Source organism: Cherax quadricarinatus, chromosome 37, assembly GCF_038502225.1.
Source record: "Cherax quadricarinatus isolate ZL_2023a chromosome 37, ASM3850222v1, whole genome shotgun sequence".
NCBI lineage: Eukaryota > Metazoa > Arthropoda > Malacostraca > Decapoda > Parastacidae > Cherax > Cherax quadricarinatus.
In genome coordinates, this window is record NC_091328.1 from 6,608,552 (window position 1) to 6,634,985 (window position 26,434).

A 26,434-nucleotide genomic window follows, 5' to 3' on the forward strand; every position below is an offset into this window, starting at 1 on the left:
TGTTCATATTTCCAAACCCACAAGGTTATTATAATAAAAAGAAGTGCTAAACCCACTAGGGACAAGGATAAGTCCTTTATCAGCGTGTTTATTTAAATCAGGGGAAGCACCAAACCCAGAGGAGTTACACAGTTCTTGGGGAATGGGAGGCATTCACGTTTAATTATTATTGTAAGCAAAAATGAAGTGCTAGACCTACAAGGGTCATATTCAGGTTCAATCCAAGGGAGAAGAACCGCTCACCAGCGTCCAGGAACTTTCCTTGAGGGATAAAAGGTATAGAACCTCTTAGTGGTGTCACTACCTGAATGACTCAGCTGGTCTTGCATTATTATAATCAAAACTAAGCACTAAGCCCACAAGGGTCATACAGTGCAGGTCTTACATCACTCAGTTATTATTATAATCATGGGGAAGCGCTGAACCTGTAGGATTATAGTGCCTGTGGGGTGGGGGGGGGGAACGGAAGGTATTCAGGCTTAATTCAGGGAACTGGAGCACAGATCCAATTCCCTAGATCAAGAGCCCCTCACCAGCATCAAGGAACCTCCCTTGAGGGGTTCACTTCTTCAGTGTGCTGGTGGTTGCATGCTCCTCTACTCACGTGCCACCCAAACTCACATTATTACAGGAGGGGCCCTGCTTATACAGGTTAGGTTCTGGGCTACTACTGTAAAGCAAAAATCACTGTAAAGTGAAACAACCTTTTTCTCACTTTTAAATGCATATTAAAGCCTGATAACATGTTTACACTATCATATATTGAGCACTAGAGCCAGGCCTATAAAATGCATACACAGTACATACATTTACCTTAAAATATTTTCGTCCTTTGTTTGTTAATGAGTGGGTACAGGTGAAAACCACTGCAATAGTGAAATGCTATAAAGCGGTGCCCTCCTGTGTCTGACTTTTTTGGGTTATCCTAGGTTCTCTAAACATATGCTGCTATGTATGATAATTCTATGTAACTGTATTTGTGTATACCTGAATAAACTTACTTATTTACTTACAGCACCGACCCAAACTCACAATTAGTTTGGCTTTAGCTTGTGATTCAACTTGTGGAGTAAAATGTTTGGGGGAAGACATTGGGTTAGAAGCATCAGTGCTTGACTTACCACTCTACAATGAGGTGTCATGACTACATTATTACTTCTACTACTACTACCACCACCACAACTGCATTTGCAACAGATGGGTGTCTTTATTGTTGATTGAAACATTTTGCCTATGCAGTAGACTTCTTCAAGCACAAAGAATAAACTGGAGGCAACAGGCATAGTAGCAAGGTAAAGATATGTAATCAAATCCTTCAACTTTGGAGAAACAGTTTTCGAGGCGGTCGGTTCCTCAGCCTAGATAAGTATTCAGCTTCATATTTTGGAACAATGTGAAGCTGAAGCACGAAAATGAAGGTGAGGCATAAAGTCTCCAAGATGTAGCATGAGGCAGGGACTACTAGGTGGTGGCAAGAAATTGAGGAGCATTGCAGTAGGCCTACTGGCCTAATCACATCATCAATCAACAGCTGCACATCTTACTCAGCTTATCAGTACTACGTATATGCTATTTTCATCATTACCATATATTCTATAAAAAAATACAGTACTCTACTAGGGGTCAAACAAGCAACAGAGGGTATGTAATCCTTTTGTTTTGTGGCTGCTTCTAGGCCCTCTCATGGATACTTGCATAAATTCACTAGCAAATTCACCTCCCTTGGATTGGCTTATTTTGAACACGTCAGCCATTTCCCACCAAGGCAGGGTGACCCAAAAAGAAAAAAACTTTCATCATTCAATACTTTCACTATCACTCATGTACAATCACTGTCTTTGCAGAGGCGCTCAGATATGACATTTAGATATCCCTCCAAACTGCCAATATCCTAAACACCTCCTTTAAAGTGCAGGCATTGTATTTTCCATTTCCAGGACTCAAGTTCAACTAACTGGCTTCCTTGAATCCCTTCACAAAATATTACCCTGTTAACACTCCAACAGCTCGTCAGATCCCCAAACCCATTCATCTCCATTCACTCCTGTCTAACACTTGCTGAAAGTCCAAGCCCCTCGCCCACAAAACCTCATTTACCCCCTTCCTCCAACCTATTCAGGGACGACCCCTACCCCGCCTTCCTTTCCCAACAGATTTATACGCTCTCCAAGTCATTCTACTTTGTTCCATTCTCTCTAAATGACCAAACCACCTCAATAGCCCCTAATACTTTTAGCAACTCCACACCTCCTAATTTCCACAATACGAATTCTTTGCATAACATTTACACCACAAATTACCCTAGACACATCTCCACTGCCTCCTCGCTGCAGCATTTACAACTCATGTTTCACACCCATATCAGTGTTGGTACCACTATACTCTTGTACATTTCCTTCTTTGCCTCCATGGATAATGTTCTGTCTCCACAGATACCTCAATGCACCACTCGCCTTTTTTCCATCAATTCTATGGTTTACCTCATCCTTCATAAGCCTATCTGCTGACAAGTCAACTACCAAATATCTGAAAACATTCACTTCCAGACTCCCTCCCTCCAATGGGATATCCAATTTTTATCTAAATTGTTTGTACCTATATAGAAAAGAAAAAAAACCCTAAACCTGTCAATACAGCACTGCAGATAAAGGAACAGGTTTAAGAGCCCAAGAATCTAGTACACTAAAGTATTCTTACAGTGCCCTACTAAGCTTCCATTTCTAATAGTATAATCAATTAAGCACTAAACCTGAGAGGATCACATAGTGCTGCACTTAGCTTCTAGTGATAAAAATACTAGACTAAATCTCTACACCTAAAATTTGCTTTTGGCCTGACTTGGGAAAAAAAAAAAATATTGTCAAACCAATAACATTATTGTATTCACATGAAACCCCTTAAATGTAGAACCCTTGGTTCTTCACATACATCAAAGTGAAGTTTGTAAGGAATAGAATATCAACACCTTAAGATTCGGCAAATCAATTGCCATTCAGTACAGTGGCTCAGGCTGAAAATATTCCAAAGAACATTAATTTTATTTTTACCATCATAATAGTACACATTTAAAATTTTTTTTTTTTTATCTTCAAGATACTGTCAGGAACATTTTTTTTTTTTCAACAAGTCGGCCGTCTCCCACCGAGGTAGGGTGACTCAAAAAGAAAGAAAATCCCCAAAAAGAAAATACTTTCATCATTCAACACTTTCACCTCACTCACACATAATCACTGTTTTTGCAGAGGTGCCCAGAATACAACAGTTTAGAAGTATATACGTATAAAAATACACAATACAGTGGACCCCCGGTTAACGATATTTTTTCACTCCAGAAGTATGTTCAGGTGCCAGTACTGACCGAATTTGTTCCCATAAGAAATATTGTGAAGTAGATTAGTCCATTTCAGACCCCCAAACATACACATACAAACGCACTTACATAAATACACTTACATAATTGGTCACATTCGGAGGTAATCGTTATGCGGGGGTCCACTGTATATCCCTTCAAACTGCCAATATCTCAAACCCCTCCTTTAGAGTGCAGGCACTGTACTTCCCATTTCCAGGACTCAAGTCCGGTTATATAAAATAACCGATTTCCCTGAATCCCTTCACTAAATATTACCCTGCTCACACTCCAACAGTTCGTCAGGTCCCAAATACCGTTCGTCTCCATTCACTCCTAACACGTTCACGCACGCTTGCTGGAAGTCCAAACCCCTCGCCCACAACACCTCCTTTACCCCCTCCCTCCAACCTTTTCGAGGACAACCCCTACCCCGCCTTCCTTCCCCTACAGATTTATACGCTCTCCATGTCATTCTACTTTGATCCATTCTCTCAAATGACCAAACCACCTCAACAAACCCTCTTCAGCCCTCTAATACTTTTATTAACTCCACACCTTCTCCTAATTTCTACACTCTGAATTTTCTGCATAATGTTTACACCACACATTGCCCTTAGACAGGACATCTCCACTGCCTCCTCACTGCAGCATTTACAACCCAAGCTTCACCCCCATATAAGTGTGTTGGTACTACCATACTTTCATACATTCCCTTCTTTGCCTCCATAGATAAAATTTTTTGCCTCCACATATACCTCGATGCACCACTCACCTTTTTTCCTTTATCAATTCTATGATTAACCTCATCATTCATAAATTCATCCGCTGACACGTCAACTCCCAAATACTATCTGAAAACATTCGCTTCTTCCATACTCCTCCCCAATTTGATATCCAATTTTTCTTTATCTAAATCATTTGATATTCTCATCACTACTCTATTCTATGTTCACTTTCAACTTTCTACCTTTACACACTCCCAAATTCGTCCACAAACTTTTGCAATTTTTCTTTAGAATCTTCCATAAGCACAGTATCATCAGCAAAAAGTAACTGTGTCACTTCCCATTTTATATTTAATTCCCCATAATTTAATCCCACCCCTCTCCCGAACACCCTAGCATTTACTTCTTTTACAACCCCATCTATTAAACAATCATGGTGACATTACACATCCCTGTCTAAGACCTACTTTTACCGGAATACAATCTCCGTCTCTTCTACACACCCTAACCTGAGCCTCACTATCCTCATAAAAACTCTTTACAGCATTTAGTAACTTACCTATTCCATATACTTGCAACATCTGCCACATTGCTTCCCTATCTACTCTATCATATGCCTTTTCTAAATCCATAAATGCAATAAAAACGTCCCTACCTTTATCTAAATACTGCTCACATATATGCTTCAATGTAAACACTTGATCTACACATCCCCTACCCACTCTAAAACCACCTTGCTCATCCGCAATTCTACATTCTGTCTTACCTCTAACTCTTTCAATAATAACCCTACTGTACACTTTTCCTGGTATACTTAGTAAACTTATTCCTCTATAATTTTTACAATCTCTCTTGTCCCCCTTCCCTTTATATACACCTCCCCCACACTCACATCCTGCTCTTCTTCACTCCTAAAAGATGGTATACCTCCCTGGCCAGTGCATGAAATTACCGCCTCCCTTTCTTCCTCAACATTTAAAAGTTCCTCAAAATATTCTGGCCATCTACCCAAAACCTCCATCTCCCCATCTACTAACTCCTACTGTTTTTAACTGACAAATCCATTTGTTCCCTAGGCTTTCTTAACTTGTTTAGCTCACTCCAAATTTTTTTCTTATTTTCATTAAAATTTCTTGACAGTACCTCTCCCACTATCATCTGCTCTCCTTTTGCACTCTCCATATACTCTGCTCTTCTTATAACACTTCTGCTTTGTAAATACCTCTCATAAGCTACCTTTTTCTCTTTTATCACACCCTTTACTTCATTCCACCAATCACTCTCTTTCCTCCTGCCCCCACCCTCCTATAACCACAAACTTCTGCCCCACATTACAATACTGCATTTTTAAAACTATTCCAACACTCTTCAAAATTCCCACTACTCATACTTGCACTAGCCCACCTTTCTGCCAATAGTTGCTTATATTTCACCCGAACTTCCTCCCTTAGTTTATACACTTTCACCTCCCTCTTACTTGTTGTTGCAATTTTCCCTCTTATCCCATCTACCTCTTACTCCATACATATTTTCAAAATCCATAAATGTAACTTTCAAAACTAAATATGATGGACAAAATGAATCAAGGAACAATGAAACAGACATTAGAATAACTAAAACTTACTTTATTAGAATAATCTTACAATTCATATGCTCTCATCTTGTAAAAAATGGTATAGGTAAAATGTCTGCTACTTATATATTTCAGTCCATGTGTGTGTGTGCATATAATTATATATATAATTTAATTTATATACATATACTATATAAATATAAATAATTATATATAAATTATATTATAAATATATATATAAATTACAAGTTTTATATATATATAATATAAATATATATACACACATAGTATATATTATATATATACATATGTCAGGTCACAATTCCCTCTACTTCTTGGCTAACAGGATTTTAACCACTTTCATAACCGATCATCTAGATGTCACAGCATTTACAATAGTTCCAAAAAGTCGTATTTTAACGTTTACAGGAAAAAGTTGAAGGGAGTCTTATAGTTGATACAACCAATGATTTGACCCTTTATCTTTGTAATTGCAGGAGCTCATAGCTACAGAATTAAACTCAGATTTACTGGAAAACATAAGTGAAATATATTTTCCACAAGTGTCTGAGCTACACTGGACAAAATGGGTCAATAAAAATATATATACATACTATGTAAATGACAAGTACATCATAAATAATTTATCTATGTTTGTGTCAAAATCCCTAACATCTCTTTTACATTAAAAAATGATATTAGGAGCATAGGTGTTATTACATTGACTTATTTAGAAAAGATCAAGTCAGCATTGCTGGGAGAGAAAAACTAAAATATTCTCTAAATATTCTAGAGGTACATTGAATAACATGTATAAGGACTTCTCCCATTTACAATTCTGATTTTTAACATAGGCTGCTAAAATGACTGAAGTGAATTATATATAATAGTATATTCAGAAAATGAAAATTTTATATTTTTTATACAAGAAAAATGAATGGTAACCCAAAAAACAGTAACTATTCAAAATGCTTTAATGGCACAAAAGTATTATCTGGGGGCAAATAAATTTGTATTAGCATGATTAACATGCCAAAACTGACAAATGCAGTCTAAATGCAAATCGAAAATGTTTCACCACCTTACAGCATACATTATAAAAAAATATCTAATTTATCCTTCATAATAGTTCATCAAATGATATGAAGTACTAGTTTGAATGGTATGCTAGCTAGGGAAAAATATGTTATAGCTAACCACAATAGCTTCAAGCAATACTGAACATATTTACTTTAATATTACACACTGGGCAATACTATTACACTGGGTAATACTATTACACTGGGCAATACTATTACACTGGGCAATACTATTACACTGGGCAATACTATTACACTGGGTAATACTATTACACTGGGTAATACTATTACACTGGGCAATACTATTACACTGGGCAATACTATTACACTGGGCAATACTATTACACTGGGTAATACTATTACACTGGGTAATACTATTACACTGGGCAATACTATTACACTGGGTAATACTATTACACTGGGCAATACTATTACACTGGGCAATACTATTACACTGGGAAATACTATTACACTGGGAAATACTATTACACTGGGCAATACTATTACACTGGGTAATACTATTACACTGGGCAATACTATTACACTGGGTAATACTATTACACTGGGCAATACTATTACACTGGGTAATACTATTACACTGGGAAATACTATTACACTGGGCAATACTATTACACTGGGCAATACTATTACACTGGGCAATACTATTACACTGGGTAATACTATTACACTGGGCAATACTATTACACTGGGCAATACTATTACACTGGGCAATACTATTACACTGGGTAATACTATTACACTGGGTAATACTATTACACTGGGCAATACTATTACACTGGGCAATACTATTACACTGGGTAATACTATTACACTGGGCAATACTATTACACTGGGCAATACTATTACACTGGGTAATACTATTACACTGGGCAATACTATTACACTGGGCAATACTATTACACTGGGTAATACTATTACACTGGGCAATACTATTACACTGGGCAATACTATTACACTGGGCAATACTATTACACTGGGCAATACTATTACACTGGGCAATACTATTACACTGGGTAATACTATTACACTGGGCAATACTATTACACTGGGTAATACTATTACACTGGGTAATACTATTACACTGGGCAATACTATTACACTGGGCAATACTATTACACTGGGTAATACTATTACACTGGGCAATACTATTACACTGGGCAATACTATTACACTGGGCAATACTATTACACTGGGTAATACTATTACACTGGGCAATACTATTACACTGGGCAATACTATTACACTGGGCAATACTATTACACTGGGTAATACTATTACACTGGGCAATACTATTACACTGGGCAATACTATTACACTGGGCAATACTATTACACTGGGCAATACTATTACACTGGGTAATACTATTACACTGGGCAATACTATTACACTGGGCAATACTATTACACTGGGCAATACTATTACACTGGGTAATACTATTACACTGGGTAAAATACTATTACACTGGGTAATACTATTACACTGGGCAATACTATTACATTGGGTAATACTATTACACTGGGTAATACTATTACACTGGGTAATACTATTACACTGGGTAATACTATTACACTGGACAGTACTATTACACTGGGCAATACTATTACACTGGGTAATACTATTACACTGGGCAGTAATATCACACTGTGCAATACTATTACACTGGGCAATACTATTACACTGGGCAATACTATTACACTGGGCAATACTATTACACTGGGCAATACTATTACACTGGGCAATACTATTACACTGGGCAGTAATATCACACTGGGCAATACTATTATACTGGGCAATACTATTACACTGGGCAATACTATTACACTGGGCAGTACTATTACACTGAGCAGAACTATTACACTGTGCAGTACTATTACACTGGGCAATACTATTACACTGGGCAATACTATTACACTGGGCAATACTATTACACTGGGTAATACTATTACACTGGGTAATACTATTACACTGGGCAGTAATATCACACTGTGCAATACTATTACACTGGGCAATACTATTACACTGGGCAGTACTATTACACTGGGCAGTACTATTACACTGGGCAATACTATTACACTGGGCAATACTATTACACTGGGTAATACTATTACACTGGGTAATACTATTACACTGGGTAATACTATTACACTGGGCAATACTATTACACTGGGCAATACTATTACACTGGGCAATACTATTACACTGGGCAATACTATTACACTGGGCAATACTATTACACTAGGCAGTACTATTACACTGGGCAATACTATTACACTGGGCAGTAATATCACACTGGGCAATACTATTACACTGGGCAATGCTATTACACTGGGTAATACTATTACACTGGGTAGTAATATCACACTGGGCAATACTATTACACTGGGCAATGCTATTACACTGGACAGTAATATCACACTGGGCAATACTATTACACTGGGCAATACTATTACACTGGGCAATACTATTACACTGAGCAATACTATTACACTGGGCAGTAATATCACAATGGGCAATACTATTACACTGGGCAATACTATTACACTGGGCAGTAATATCACACTGGGCAGTAGTATCACACTGGGCAGTAGTATCACACTGGGCAGTAATATCACACTGGGCAATACTATTACACTGGGAAATACTATTACACTGGGCAATACTATTACACTGGGCAATACTATTACACTGGGCAGTAATATCACACTGGGCAGTAATATCACACTGGGCAATACTCTTACACTGGGCAATACTATCACACTGGGCAATACTATTACACTGGGCAATAATATTACACTGGGCAATAATATTACACTGGGCAATGTTATTACACTGGGCAATACTATTACACTGGGCAGTAATATCACACTGGGCAATACTATTACACTAGGCAATACTATTACACTGGGCAGTAATATCACACTGGGCAATGCTATTACACTGGGCAATACTATTACACTGGGCAATACTATAACACTGGGCAATACTATTACACTGGGCAATACTATTACACTGGGCAATACTATTACACTGGGCAATACTATTACACTGGGCAGTAATATCACACTGGGCAGTAATATCACACTGGGCAGTAATATCACACTGGGCAATACTATCACACTGGGCAATACTATTACACTGGGCAATAATATTACACTGGGCAATAATATTACACTGGGCAATGCTATTACACTGGGCAATGCTATTACACTGGGCAATACTATCACACTGGGCAATAGTATAACACTGGGCAATACTATTACACTGGGCAATACTATTACACTGGGCAATACTATTACATTGGGCAGTAATATCACACTGGGCAATACTATTACACTGGGCAATACTATTACACTGGGCAGTACTATTACACTGGGCAATACTATTACACTGGGCAATACTATTACAATGGGTAATACTATTACACTGGGCAATACTATTACACTGGGTAATACTATTACACTGGGCAATATTACACTGGGCAATTCTATTACACTGGGTAATATTACATTGGGCAATATTACACTGGGTAATACTATTACACTGGGCAATACTATTACACTGGGTAATACTATTACACTGGGTAATACTATTACACATGGCAATACTATTACACTGGGCAATACTATTACAATTTGCAGTACTATTACACTGGGTAATAATATTACACTGAGCAATACTATTACACTGGGCAGTACTATTACACTGGGCAATACTATTACACTGGGCAGTAATATCACACTAGGCAATACTATTATACTGGGCAATAATATTACACTGGACAATACTATTACACTGGGCAATACTATTACACTGGGCAATACTATTACACTGGGCAGCAATATCACACTGGGCAATACTATTACACTGGGCAGTAATATCACACTGGGCAGTAATATCACACTGGGCAATACTATTACACTGGGCAATACTATTACACTGGGCAATACTATTACACTGGGCAATACTATTACACTGGGCAATAATATTACACTGGGCAATAATATTACACTGGGCAATGCTATTACTGGGCAATACTATTACACTGGGCAGTAATATCACACTGGGCAATACTATTACACTAGGCAATACTATTACACTGGGCAGTAATATCACACTGGGCAATGCTATTACACTGGGCAATACTATTACACTGGGCAATACTATAACACTGGGCAATACTATTACACTGGGCAATACTATTACACTGGGCAATACTATTACACTGGGCAGTAATATCACACTGGGCAGTAATACCACACTGGGCAGTAATATCACACTGGGCAGTAATATCACACTGGGCAATACTATTACACTGGGCAATACTATTACACTGGGCAATAATATTACACTGGGCAATGATATTACACTGGGCAATACTATTACACTGGGCAGTAATATCACACTGGGCAATACTATTACACTAGGCAATACTATTACACTGGGCAGTAATATCACACTGGGCAATGCTATTACACTGGGCAATATTATTACACTGGGCAATACTATTACACTGGGCAGTAATATCACACTGGGCAATACTATTACACTGGGCAATACTATTACACTGGGCAGTACTATTACACTGGGCAATACTATTACACTGGGCAATACTATTACACTGGATAATACTATTACACTGGGCAATACTATTACACTGGGTAATACTATTACACTGGGCAATACTATTACACTGGGTAATACTATTACACTGGGCAATACTATTACACTGGGCAATACTATTACACTGGGTAATACTATTACACATGGCAATACTATTACACTGGGCAATACTATTACACTGGGCAGTACTATTACACTGGGCAATACTATCACACTGGGCAGTAATATCACACTGGGCAATACTATTATACTGGGCAATAATATTACACTGGACAATACTATTACACTGGGCAATACTATTACACTGGGCAGCAATATCACACTGGGCAATACTATTACACTGGACAATACTATTACACTGGGCAGTACTATTACACTGGGCAATACTATTACACTGGGCAATACTATTACACTGGGTAATAATATTACACTAGGCAATACTATTACAATGGGCAATACTATTACAATGGGCAATACTATTACAATGGGCAATACTATTACAATGGGCAATACTATTACAGTGGGCAATACTATTACAATGGGCAGTACTATTACACTGGGTAATAATATTACACTGGGCAATAATATTACACTGGGTAATACTATTACACTGGGTAATGATATTGCACTGGGCAATACTATTACGCTGGGTAGTACTATTACACTATGTAATAATATTAAACTGGGCAATACTATTACACTGGGTAATGATATTGCAGTGGGCAATACTATTACACTGGGCAATACTATTACACTAGGTAATATTACATTGGGCAATACTATTACACTGGGCAATACTATTACACTAGGTAATATTACACTGGGCAATACTATTACACTGGGTGATACTATTACACTGGGCAATACTATTACACTAGGTAATATTACACTGGGCAATACTATTACACTGGGCAATACTATTACACTAGGTAATATTACACTGGGCAATACTATTACACTGGGTGATACTATTACACTGGGCTATAATATTACACCAGGCAATACTATTAAACTAGGTAATAATATTACACTGGACAATACCATTACACCAAGCATATGAAAATCCATTCCCAGGTTATTTTATAGTTAACATCCAATAAGTTTGATGCACTCTGTTTAAAAAAGTATCACACGTCAGATCAGCAAAGGAATAGCACAAATGCATGAAGAGAGCCTCTTAAAACTGCTTAATTTAAAGTTTTTCATCATCCCTTAAGTCTTGCGAATAGTGTTATTATGTGATACTTCTCACCAAGAAGAGTAACTATAGTAGAACACAGCCAGATTTTTCTTTAAGTACCACAACACTAATTAGTAAGCAACTATTGACGTTTGCATCAGTTAGGCTCAACAAAGAAATGTTATCGTAAATCTTCCTAAGCCTATATTTTATTAAAATGTTGTAAAAGCGAGAAGCAAACTGAACTGCAGCAGTGAACTTTTTAGCTTAACTTTTTTTTTTTTTTACCAAAATTAGAGAAAATTTGGTTACACTGAGACATTTAAAAAATCAGAAAACTATTTTACAGTAAATGAAAATAACAGTGGCTCATAGATGGGTAAAGTCTTAGGTGAAGAACTTTTCACATTTGCTCAGATGTGAATTTGTGCCAAAGCAATTACTTAAGAGAAAGAACACAGGGATAAAAGGCAGGTGCCATTAACACTACCAAATTAAATAACTTTCATGTAACTGATGAGGTCTTAAAAGATTTTAACTGCCATATTCGTACAGATTTTCATAATTTTGTTTAACTCTACAATAAAAAGCATTATATGAACAATTTGTACTATACTTAACGCTGGTAAAGCTGACCAATCACGATATTATCTGGAAAAAAAATATATATATATATACACACAACAAAGTTAATTTAGCAAAGAAATAAAAATATCTTACAAAACAAAGCTGAACATGTTTATATGTAATCTTAAATATTATTTGCAGTCAGATACACAAAATTTAACTCATGAGACTGCTTTGAAAATTTTATTTATGAACATCTATGCAGAACAGTCTTTCAAAAATAAAAAACATGGTCTTGTCATGTCAAACTAGAGTATAACAGTACTTCAAATTTTATCCCATTAGATTAAAACTTGTATTCCTCTGCTCTTAACAAAAATGAAAAAGTATTCTTTTTTTTTTTTGCAATAAAATTTGTCAAAAATGTCACAACTGACAGTGATAATTAGATACCGAATCTTCTTAAGACATACAAATGATAAAAAAGAAGAAAAAGGTCAAGTACAGTATTTATTTATGTGCATTTTCCATGGTAAAGTGTTATGTGTAATGGGACTGTGGTGTATGTAAATAAAAAAAAGTGAGCACAGTGACCTAGCTGAGTTGGGGATACTTACAGATTTCACAGTTTCCTTAATGAAGACTTTCTTGTGAGTAAGGTCAAAGTCAGGATAATTATCATACACTTGTCGACATACACTCTTCATCGTCACTTCTTCCAAATTGGCACCTTCTAAAATTTTCTTCACCATTATTTTAAGTTCTGCATCCTGTAAAGGTTATCGATTACATCACCTTTTCCCCAGAGCTAAATATCTATACATTATTCTTTTTTATTTTGCCCAACAATCCACCCAGAGTTCTGCTCTCTTACATAGTGTATTCTAAATACATCTTTCATTACATGTCAGCACTTCCATCAGCAGTTTCACCTTTCATCACAGTGGAACCCCGGATTTCGCACGCACCGGATATCGGACGTTTCGGATTTAGAACACTTTTTTGGGCGAAATTTTGCTACGGATTTCGTACTTTGTCCCAGGAATCGAACATATCAGACGCGTTCGCCCGCCGGAACGCCGCCTCAGTCTGGCTTTGTCACTGGTTGAGTGTGCATTCATCCAAAACATTTCGCAATTTTTGTGCTTGTTTACTGATTGCAACTGCAAAATAAGCCACCATGGGCCCAAGGAAAGTTCCTAGTGCCAGTCCTTTGGTAAAGAAAGTGAGAAACCTGATAGAATTGAAGAAAGAGATTGTAGAAAAATACGAGTGGCATACATTTAGCCGAGCTTGTTAGAATGTACGGGAAGAAGAAATCATGGAAGCTAAAGTTGCGAAAGGGGTGAATATGCTAACGAAACAGAGATCACAAACAATCAAAGATGTGGAGAAGGTGTTGTTGGCGAGGCTCAACAAAAAAGGAGTGGGAGATGGTGTTGTGGAGTCGATCATTTGGGAAAAGGCAAGGCAGTTGCATGCGGACGTCAAAGAAAATGCCTGGAATGAGTGCGGCTGCTAGTGAATTTAAGACCAGCAGAGGCTGGTTCGACAGATTAAAGAAGCGTAGTGGCATACACAGTGTTGTAAGGCATGGTGAGGCTGCAAGTTCAGACAAACATGCAGCCGAAGAATTCACTGATGAATTCAAGGAGTACATAGAGGCTAAAGGATTCCTCCCCCAACAAGTGTTCAATTGTGACGAAACAGGCCTCTTTTGGAAGAAAATGCCAAAGAGGACCTACATAACGCAGAAGGAAAAAACACTGCCAGGACAAGCCTATGAAGGATAGGCTAACTCTTTTGTTCTGTGGTAATGCTAGCGGGGATTTCAAAGTGAAGCCTTTACTGGTGTATCACTCTGAAAATCCCCAAGCGTTCAAGAAAAACAATGTCATCAAGAGTCAACTGTGTGTGATGTGGAAAGCTAATAATAAGGCATGGGTCACAAGGCAAATTTTCATTGACTGGGTCTGTGAAGTGTTTGGCCAGTGTGAAAAAATACCTTTTGGAAAATAACTTGCAACTTAAATGCATCCTGGTACTAGACAATGCTCCTGCTCATCCTCCAGACTTGGAAGACCAGTTGATTAGGGCCTTCAGTTTTATAACAGTGAAGTTCTTGCCTTCTAACACCACTCCTCTCATCCAGCCTATGGACCGGCAGGTCATTTCTAACTTCAAAAAACTCTACACGAAAGCAATGTTTCAAAAGGTGCTTTGAAGTGACCTCAGACACTGACTTAACCCTAAGAGAGTTCTGGAGGAATTGCTTCAATATCCTCCACTGCATAAGCCTTATAGGTAACACTTGGCAAGGAGTGACTTCCAGGACTTTGAACTCTGCTTGGAGAAAACTGTGGCCAGAATGTGTCCTTGACAAGGATTTTGAAGGGTTTGTGGCTGAGCCTGACGACCTTACGCCTGTTGTGGAATCTACTGTGTCTTTGGGGAAGTTCATGGGGTTGGAGGTGAATGGCGAGGATGTGGAAGAGTTGGTGGAGGACCACAGGGAAGAGCTAACCACTGAAGAGCTGCAAGACCTTCAACTGGAACAGCAACAGACTGCAGCTGAGGAAACTGCTTCAGAGGACGAGGAGGAGGAAGAGAGAGGGGAGAAGGTGCCTTCTTCAGTGATTAAGGACATTTGTGCAAGGTGGAATGAAGTACAAACTTTTGTTGAAAAATTTTACCCTGACAAAGTTGATACAAGCCATATCTGCAACATGTTCAGTGACAATACCTTGTCCCATTTTTGGCAAATCTTAAAGAGACACCAGAAAGAGAGCTCTCTGGATAGATTTTTAGTGCAACAGGGGCCCAGTGCCAGTAAAAGACAAAGAAGGTAAGTGACCCCAGAGAGGGCTTTGATGCCTGAAATTCTCATGGAAGGGGAATTCCCTTTCCAAACAATAACCTTAACTCTCTCTCCCCTCCTTGTCTTCTTCAATATGCCAACAAGTCTTCAATAAAGGCATGTAATGTTCATTTATCATTAAAATTAGTGCTTTAGATTTATTTCTCATTGTTTTCTGTATGAAAACTATAGTTATTCTTTAAAAAAAATTATTTTTTTGTAAACATTTTTGGGTGTCTGGAACAGATTATTTGGATTTACATTATTTCTTATGGGAAATATTACTTCAGTTTTCATACGTTTCGGATTTAGAATGACCTTCTGGAACGGATTAAGTACGAAATCTGGGGTTCCACTGTAGTTTACATTATTGTCATTTCATTATTGATTATGCTTTTAGGCTTCTATCCTTAGTTGCAAAATTATTTTAAGGCTCTCATCCTCTTTACCTCTCTCTTGAATAAAGCTACAAATTCTACTTTAACTTGTGTACTACTTTTCATTATTTATAAATTACAGTACTGCATTCATTTATGTCTTTCTTACTGTATTAAGTGACCTACCTGTATAAGTTAAGCTGCATCCCAAGAGCTAGAGCTCCCCCCCCCCCCCCAAGTCCAAAAAACTCAAATATGTAACTAGAGCCAGCAATAACAAAAGCTAAACAGGTGCTTTGGATTAATCTCAATGATTTCTCTGACCAAACTAAAACTTTGTGTAAGCAAAAATTGTCAAATTTTAAAATGCCCGAAGTCTACATGTGCCACCTTAGTGTGTATGTGGGAAAAGGTGTATTATATAGCCTACAGATAACTTAATTTCTCAGTAAAATTGAGAGAGATTAACTCATTTTTATGTTATACTATATATATCAATGATACATTAGAATATTTCATCCATTACCTTCAATTGTAACAATTATTTCATTAACAGTGACAAGCTAATTGACAGTTAATATTTCATAGCTTTGACCATTTTTTGTTTGTAATTTAAATAATTCTTAAACAATAATGCATCCTTATCCTTCAATAACTTCACAGATAACCACTGGCTAACCAGTTTGTGAAATGATTTGAAAGTGACAATTTAAAAGAAAACAATACTCACTGATGGAGGTTGCTTGACTTTTTTGGCCAAAGGTTCATCGTCTGAATCTGAATCATCAGACTCAGCAGCTCGGGATCGCCTTACTGGTGCAGCCTTCTTAGCTGATGTTGCCCTCTTTGATGGTGCTTTCTTAGCCGGAGTCTTCCTTGCTGGCGTCCTCTTGGGTTTTTCTTCTTCCTCTTCTTCTTCTTCTACCTCCTCATCCTCCTCGTCTACTATCTCCTCTTCTTCCTCGTCCACTTCCTCCTCACGTTCATCCAAATTTGACTCATTACTCTCATTTCCACCACTCTCCGAGTCATTCATAGATGTATTGTTTTCTCGTTTCTTCTCTTGCCCCTTCTTTGGTCTTCCTCTCCCTTTAGCTCTCTGAAATTTTTTCTCCTATTTTAATATGTTTTCCAAAGAAAACATTATCATGTTTTCTATGGAAAACTTATAACTTAAAACAGGCTTTGCACCATTTTATTTTTTTTTTTAAAAACAAAACTGTGCTGCTCTCTTCAAAGCATGCAAGAAACTTCTAGGATAAGACACCCAGACTAGTTTAAAGTCAAATTATTTTAAAATAACAATACTTTATGGCATTTCATCTAACCCTTCATTTTAATTATATGATGTCAAAACTTGTCTCCCAAAATGCTAATACAAAGAATCCTCAACTTAACAGACTAATCAAGGAAAGTAGGTGATGGGTAATGGCTAGTCATGGACAGAAATGACATTGTTATGATGTGATCATAAAAACAACAGACAATTATGTAACAAACTTTTATGTTTTTTTTTTTCTAAATCAATTGACCAAGTGGATTAATCTGATGTCTTAAAGGGTTTACTGCATTTCTAGACTCAAGGAAGAATCTTCCTCTATTGTGTATAAAACCAAATTTCAGCCATTATATAGCATGAACCCTGCTATTTCCTGTCCTGAAAGTATAAGCAGAAATTCCCTTGTATTAGAAAGTATGTTAAATAATACTATGTAGAGGATCAAAGAGCTGGAGCTCTCCTTAAGCACAAATTCCTTCAAGGCACCTTGAAGCTTTGAACAGCTGTTGATACAAAGAATAGGAGATACTGTCTCCTTTCTTTAATAAAACCCGACAACCTCCAATTCCTCAAGCACTACATGACACTTCTAGGTTTAGTACTGCTTTATGAATATAATACTGGAACAACAAAAGCTCAAGTGAGTGATTACTCATGTAACAACCCTTATATAATACTGGTCAAAGGTTTATATAAAAAGAAAGACTACCCATATACATGCATATATTTAATAATGACAAACCCTTAAACAGTCAAAATAAATAAGTGGCAACAAACAAGAATTCATAGAGATCCTGGCTTAACACAGTGCCTAAAATATATTGAGAGTATTACAACCCAATAAAAATCACATTACCTTTCCTGATATCTGAGGCTTTTTTCCTGTATCATGTGGTTCAAGCATGAATGCCATTAATCTTTCTACAGCCTCTGCCTTGTTGCCGGATCTCTCCAATCCTAAAATCATCAACATCTTCTTGATCTCGGACATAACTATTCTGTTGAGAACATTTTTAGTTATTAGCAAAGTAACATACAGTACTGTACCTGCATAATCAATATCACTATACAATAGCATTTAAAATGTACAGCTCCATGTTCCCTATCATATAAATTAACATGGCTACATTATTATAGCTCTAGTTCATACTTTCATGGAATTACTGATACCCATATGACCACCCCAGGATGCAACCAATTCAACTAATACTCAGGTATGTATTTATGGAAACAAGGATAGTAAAGATATAGAAATGTGACCAACATCTTTGCTCATACCAGGATTAAACCTGGGTCCTTCATTAGGAAGCCAAAGGCGCTAGCACAGTTATGAGCAGTCACTTGCTTAGAAGAATCATAAGAAACACATACCCCAACACTAGCAAAATTGTCTTTGCATAAAAAAAAAAAAAAAAAAAAAAAAAAAAAAACACTTTGACCCAGCCCTGTTCACGGTCACCTCCTTTACATACAACTTAACAGGCTGTTTTTTTTTTTTATTATTATTATCACACTGGCCGATTCCTACCAAGGCAGGGTGGCCCGAAAAAGAAAAACTTTCACCATCATTCACTCCATCACTGTCTTGCCAGAAGGGTGCTTTACACTACAGTTTTTAAACTGCAACATTAACACCCCTCCTTCAGAGTGCAGGCACTGTACTTCCCATCTCCAGGACTCAAGTCCGGCCTGCCGGTTTCCCTGAACCCCTTCATAAATGTTACTTTGCTCACACTCCAACAGCACATCAAGTATTAAAAACCATTTGTCTCCATTCACTCCTATCAAACACGCTCACGCATGCCTGCTGGAAGTCCAAGCCCCTCGCACACAAAACCTCCTTTACCCCCTCTCTCCAACCTTTCCTAGGCCGACGCTTACCCCGCCTTCCTTCCACTACAGACTGATACACTCTTGAAGTCATTCTGTTTCGCTCCATTCTCTCTACATGTCCGAACCACCTCAACAACCCTTCCTCAGCCCTCTGGACAACAGTTTTGGTAATCCCGCACCTCCTCCTAACTTCCAAACTACGAATTCTCTGCATTATATTCACACCACACATTGCCCTCAGACATGACATCTCCACTGCCTCCAGCCTTCTCCTCGCTGCAACATTTATCACCCATGCTTCACACCCATATAAGAGCACTGGTAAAACTATACTCTCATACATTCCCCTCTTTGCCTCCAAGGACAAAGTTCTTTGTCTCCACAGACTCCTAAGTGCACCACTCACTCTTTTTCCCTCATCAATTCTATGATTCACCTCATCTTTCATAGACCCATCCGCTGACACGTCCACTCCCAAATATCTGAATACTCTCTCCCTCCAATCTGATATTCAATCTTTCATCACCTAATCTTTTTGTTATCCTCATAACCTTACTCTTTCCTGTATTCACCTTTAATTTTCTTCTTTTGCACACCCTACCAAATTCATCCACCTATCTCTGCAACTTCTCTTCAGAATCTCCCAAGAGCACAGTGTCATCAGCAAAGAGCAGCTGTGACAACTCCCACTTTGTGTGTGATTCTTTATCTTTTAACTCCACGCCTCTTGCCAAGACCCTCGCATTTACTTCTCTTACAACCCCATCTATAAATATATTAAACAACCACGGTGACATCACACATCCTTGTCTAAGGCCTACTTTTACTGGGAAATAATTTCCCTCTTTCCTACATACTCTAACTTGAGCCTCACTATCCTCATAAAAACTCTTCACTGCTTTCAGTAACCTACCTCCTACACCATACACTTGCAACATCTGCCACATTGCCCCCCTATCCACCCTGTCATACGCCTTTTCCAAATCCATAAATGCCACAAAGACCTCTTTAGCCTTATCTAAATACTGTTCACTTAGATGTTTCACTGTAAACACCTGGTTCACACACCCCTACCTTTCCTAAAGCCTCCTTGTTCATCTGCTATCCTATTCTCTGTCTTACTCTTAATTCTTTCAATAATAACTCTACCATACACTTTACCAGGTATACTCAGCAGACTTATCCCCCTAAAATTTTTGCACTCTCTTTTATCCCCTTTGCCTTTATACAAAGGAACTATGCATGCTCTCTGCCAATCCCTAGGTACCTTACCCTCTTCCATACATTTATTAAATAATTGCACCAACCACTCCAAAACTATATCCCCACCTGCTTTTAACATTCTATCTTTATCCCATCAATCCCGGCTGCCTTACCCCCTTTCATTTTACCTACTGCCTCACGAACTTCCCCCACACTCACAACTGGCTCTTCCTCACTCCTACAAGATGTTATTCCTCCTTGTCCTATACACAAAATTACAGCTTCCCTATCTTCATCAACATTTAACAATTCCTCAAAATATTCCCTCCATCTTCCCAATACCTCTAACTCTCCATTTAATAACTCTCCTCTCCTATTTTTAACTGACAAATCCATTTGTTCTCTAGGCTTTCTTAACTTGTTAATCTCACTCCAAAACTTTTTCTTATTTTCAACAAAATTTGTTGATAACATCTCACCCACTCTCTCATTTGCTCTCTTTTTACATTGCTTCACCACTCTCTTAACCTCTCTCTTTTTCTCCATATACTCTTCCCTCCTTGCATCACTTCTACTTTGTAAAAACTTCTCATATGCTAACTTTTTCTCCCTTACTACTCTCTTTACATCATCATTCCACCAATCGCTCCTCTTCCCTCCCGCACCCACTTTCCTGTAACCACAAACTTCTGCTGAACACTCTAACACTACATTTTTAAACCTACCCCATACCTCTTCGACCCCATTGCCTATGCTCTCATTAGCCCATCTATCCTCCAATAGCTGTTTATATCTTACCCTAACTGCCTCCTCTTTTAGTTTATAAACCTTCACCTCTCTCTTCCCTGATGCTTCTATTCTCCTTGTATCCCATCTACCTTTTACTCTCAGTGTAGCTACAACTAGAAAGTGATCTGATATATCTGTGGCCCCTCTATAAACATGTACATCCTGAAGTCTACTCAACAGTCTTTTATCTACCAATACATAATCCAACAAACTACTGTCATTTCGCCCTACATCATATCTTGTATACTTATTTATCCTCTTTTTCTTAAAATATGTATTACCTATAACTAAACCCCTTTCTATACAAAGTTCAATCAAAGGGCTCCCATTATCATTTACACCTAGCACCCCAAACTTACCTACCACACCCTCTCTAAAAGTTTCTCCTACTTTAGCATTCAGGTCCCCTACCACAATTACTCTCTCACTTGGTTCAAAGGCTCCTATACATTCATTTAACATCTCCCAAAATCTCTCTCTCTCCTCTACATTCCTCTCTTCTCCAGGTGCATACACGCTTATTATGACCCACTTTTCGCATCCAACCTTTACTTTAATCCACATAATTCTTGAATTTACACATTCATATTCTCTTTTCTCCTTCTATAACTGATCATTTAACATTACTGCTACCCCTTCCTTTGCTCTAACTCTCTCAGATACTCCAGATTTAATCCCATTTATTTCCCCCCACTGAAACTCCCCTACCCCCTTCAGCTTTGTTTCACTTAGGGCCAGGACATCCAACTTCTTTTCATTCATAACATCAGCAATCATCTGTTTCTTGTCATCCGCACTACATCCACGCACATTTAAGTATCCCAGTTTTAGGCTGTTATACATTCATTATCTCCCTATGTTAGCATACCTCACTAAAATTCATTTATTTTATTTCAAAGAACTTTGCAATATGTTCAGTAAGCAACAGTGCATGATCCTGTACTGAAGGAACACTCACCTTTCCACAATGCTTAACTTGCTTTGGTATTTTTTGTCTTCTTTTGTGAATGGAAAGCCATTGAATTTGCGAAGGTTTTTCTTTATTTCATTACTACTTCCTGGTCGACTGTAGGCAACCCTATGTAAGACTTTAAGCTCATCTGCTGACATTTTCTGTAAGACAACACTTTACTTTATTACAAAAAAAAAAAAAAAAAAAAAAAAAAAAAAAAAAAAAAAAAATTGAAGCTTCTTTGCAAATTTTATCCGCATACAACTTTTCATTGCAACTAAATTAGCAAAAATAAACTCAATTAAAAATGAAACAAGATTAAGCACAGTAATTAAACCCTAACCAGCTAATTAAACTGATTTAACAAATTTTCACAAACATGATTCAAAACAGAAAAAAGGCATGCATTTAAGTATATTATGAAAGCAGGTACAAAGCACTGCCAGCATGATCAAAAACTATATGCCTATTTCCTTTACCACAGTATTTACTGGATATGCTCTTGCCAGAAATTTTAATACTGCCAGAAAAATATGCAAATTGCTAAATAATGATCACTTATAAAAAATTAACTTCTGTTACCAAATGTTATATTCACTCGTAAACGAAGAAGAGAGGGATGATTATTATTACATTATAGGGTAAATGCTGAACCTGTAGTCAAATTGTGTCTTAGGAAAGGAAGGTATTCAATTTAAATCCAAGGATGGGAAAAGCAGGTCCAATCAAGGGAAGATTAAAAGGGAGTGAGAGAGAAGTGAGAAGAGTAAGATGGGAAAGGAAAATAAAAAGATACCAGAGAGACTGAGGATAGAATAAAATGACGAAGAGAATGAGAAGTTTATAATTACCATTTAGATAGGTATCTTTCTTACAAACCAAACTGAGAATAAAACTTACAGAGATCATGGACTCAATGAAGGGAATATCTCCAAGAGCTTCTCCTGTTCCTGTGGGTTCCACTTCCTCCTTTTTCGCCTCCTGTACAAACCGTTCAACCTTTTTTCGATCCCGCTTGCCACTCATCTCCAATGGCTGATCGTACAATGGAATTTCATCTGGAATAGCAAAAATATATATTTACATAAACATATGCTTTAGCCATTCACAATTTTTAATCTCTAATACAGTGAACCCCCGACTTACGAAGGCCTCATCTAACGATAAAATCGACTTACAAAGTGTTTCAGTGTAAAAAATTTCCCCTGACATACGAACAAAAACTCGACTTACATCATTCATCCCGAATGCATCCACGCGTCCCTCTGGCCTGAGCGCGCCTTAGCTGCCCTGCCTTCAGTTAGTGTGCCACGCATACATTTGGTACATTTCGTATTATTCCAGTTTTTAGTGCTTGTAAATGCTAAATAAGCCACCATGGGCCCAAAGAAAGCTTCTAGTGCCAACCCTGTGGTAAAAAGGGTGAAAATTACAATTGAAATGAAGAAAGAGATAATCACAAAATATGAGAGTGGAGTACGTGTCTTTGAGCTGGCCAGGTTGTACAACAAACCCCAATCAACCATCGCTACTCTCTTGGCCAACAAAAAGGCAATCAAGGAAGCTGTTGTTGCAAAAGATGCAAGTATCTTTTCAAAACACACATTGCAAATACTCGAAGATGTCGAGAGACTGTTACTGGTGTTGATAAACGAAAAACAGATATCAGGAGATAGCATCTCTCAAGCGATCATATATGAAAAGGAAAGCAGTTGCATGACGATTTAATTAAAAAAATGCCGGCAACTAGTGGTGATGTGAGTGAATTTAAGGCCAGCAAAGGTTGGTTTGAGAGATTTAAGAATCATAGTGGCATACAGTGTGACAAGGCATGGTGAGGCTGCCAGTTCGGACAAAAAAGCGGCTGAAAAATATGTGCAGGAATTCCAGGGGTACATAGAGGCTGAAGGATTGCAACTTCAACAAGTGTTTGTGATAAAACAGGCCTGTTTTGGAAGAAAATGCCAAACAGGACCTACATTACACAGGAGAAAAAAGCACTCCCAGGACACAAGCCTATGAAGGACAGGGTTACTTTAATTTTTTTTTTTTCAACAAGTCGGCCGTCTCCCACCGAGGCAGGGTGACCCAAAAAAGAAAGAAAATCCCCAAAAAGAAAATACTTTCATCATCATTCAACACTTTCACCACACTCGCACATTATCACTGTTTTTGCAGAGGTGCTCAGAATACAACAGTCTAGAAGCATACACATATAAAGATACACAACATATCCCTCCAAACTGCCAATATCCCAAACCCCTCCTTTAAAGTGCAGGCATTGTACTTCCCATTTCCAGGACTCAAGTCCGACTATATGAAAATAACCGGTTTCCCTGAATCCCTTCACTAAATATTACCCTGCTCACACTCCAACAGATCGTCAGGTCCCAAGTACCATTCGTCTCCATTCACTCCTATCTAACACGCTCACGCACGCTTGCTGGAAGTCCAAGCCCCTTGCCCACAAAACCTCCTTTACCCCCTCTCTCAAACCCTTTCGAGAACGACCCCTACCCCGCCTTCCTTCCCCTATAGATTTATATGCTTTCCATGTCATTCTACTTTGATCCATTCTCTCTAAATGACCAAACCACCTCAACAACCCCTCTTCTGCCCTCTGACTAATACTTTTATTAACTCCACACCTTTTCCTAATTTCCACACTCCGAATTTTCTACATAATATTTACACCACACATCTCCACTGCCTCCAACCATCTCCTCGCTGCTGCATTTACCACCCAAGCTTCACACCCATATAAGAGTGTTGGTACTACTATACTTTCATACATTCCCTTCTTTGCCTCCATAGATAACGTTTTTTGACTCCACATATACCTCAACGCACCACTCACCTTTTTTCCCTCATCAATTCTATGATTAACCTCATCCTTCATAAATCCATCCGCCGACACATCAACTCCCAAGTATCTGAAAACATTCACTTCTTCCATACTCCTCCTCCCCAATTTGATATCCAATTTTTCTTTATCTAAATCATTTGACATCCTCATCACCTTACTCTTTTCTATGTTCACTTTCAACTTTCTACCTTTACACACATTCCCAAACTCATCCACTAACCTTTGCAATTTTTCTTTAGAATCTCCCATAAGCACAGTATCATCAGCAAAAAGTAACTGTGTCAATTCCCATTTTGAATTTGATTCCCCAAAATTTAATCCCACCCCTCTCCCGAACACCCTAGCATTTACTTCCTTTACAACCCCATCTATAAATATATTAAACAACCATGGTGACATTACACATCCCTGTCTAAGACCTACTTTTATCGGGAAGTAGTCTCCCTCTCTTCTACACACCCTAACCTGAGCCTCACTATCCTCATAAAAACTCTTTACAGCATTTAATAACTTACCATCTATTCCATATACTTGCAACATCTGCCACATTGCTCCTCTATCCACTCTATCATATGCCTTTTCTAAATCCATAAATGCAATAAAAACTTCCCTACCTTTATCTAAATACTGTTCACATATATGCTTCAATGTAAACACTTGATCTACACATCCCCTACCCACTCTGAAACCTCCTTGCTCATCCGCAATCCTACATTCTGTCTTACCTCTAATTCTTTCAATTACAACCCTACCGTACACTTTTCCTGGTATACTCAGTAAGCTTATTCCTCTATAATTTTTAGTCTCTTTTGTCCCCTTTCCCTTTATATAAAGGTTCTATACATGCTCTCTGCCAATCCCTAGGTACCTTCCCGTTTCATACATTTATTAAACAAAAGTACCATCCACTCCAACACTATATCCCCCCTGCTTTTAACATTTCTGTCATGATCCCATCAGTTCCAGCTGCTTTACCCCCTTTCATTTTACGTAATGCCTCACGTACCTCCCCCACACTTACATTCTGCTCTTCTTCACTCCTAAAAGATGGTATACCTCCCTGACCAGTGCATGAAATTACTGCCTCTGTTTCTTCCTTAACATTTAAAAGTTCCTCAAAATATTCTCGCCATCTACCTAATACCTCCATCTCCCCATCTA

General features: G+C 37.9%; 2 protein-coding genes across 7 annotated transcripts in view; both read right to left on the minus strand.

The window, feature by feature from the left end:
* The window catches only part of LOC128701617 (uncharacterized), a 90,512-nt gene that overhangs the window by 53,888 nt on the left and 10,190 nt on the right, over positions 1 to 26,434 (minus strand). The window lies entirely within an intron of this gene.
* LOC128704045 (protein DEK) overlaps positions 12,260 to 26,434 on the minus strand; it is a 49,402-nt gene continuing 35,227 nt past the window's right edge. For 3 of the 6 annotated variants that reach the window (XM_070091851.1, XM_070091852.1, XM_070091850.1), the window contains exons 3-8: positions 23,308 to 23,465; positions 22,414 to 22,568; positions 18,487 to 18,628; positions 17,082 to 17,450; positions 13,735 to 13,887; positions 12,264 to 13,201 (exon numbers count right to left, since the gene is read on the minus strand). In XM_070091851.1, coding sequence (XP_069947952.1) covers positions 13,190 to 13,201; positions 13,735 to 13,887; positions 17,082 to 17,450; positions 18,487 to 18,628; positions 22,414 to 22,568; positions 23,308 to 23,465 — 989 coding nt within the window. In that variant the 3' untranslated portion in view covers positions 12,264 to 13,189. Of the gene's footprint in view, positions 13,202 to 13,734; positions 13,888 to 17,081; positions 17,451 to 18,486; positions 18,629 to 22,413; positions 22,569 to 23,307; positions 23,466 to 26,434 lie in introns of all 6 variants that reach the window. The other 3 variants (XM_070091849.1, XM_053799007.2, XM_070091853.1) reach the window with 3 other exon arrangements.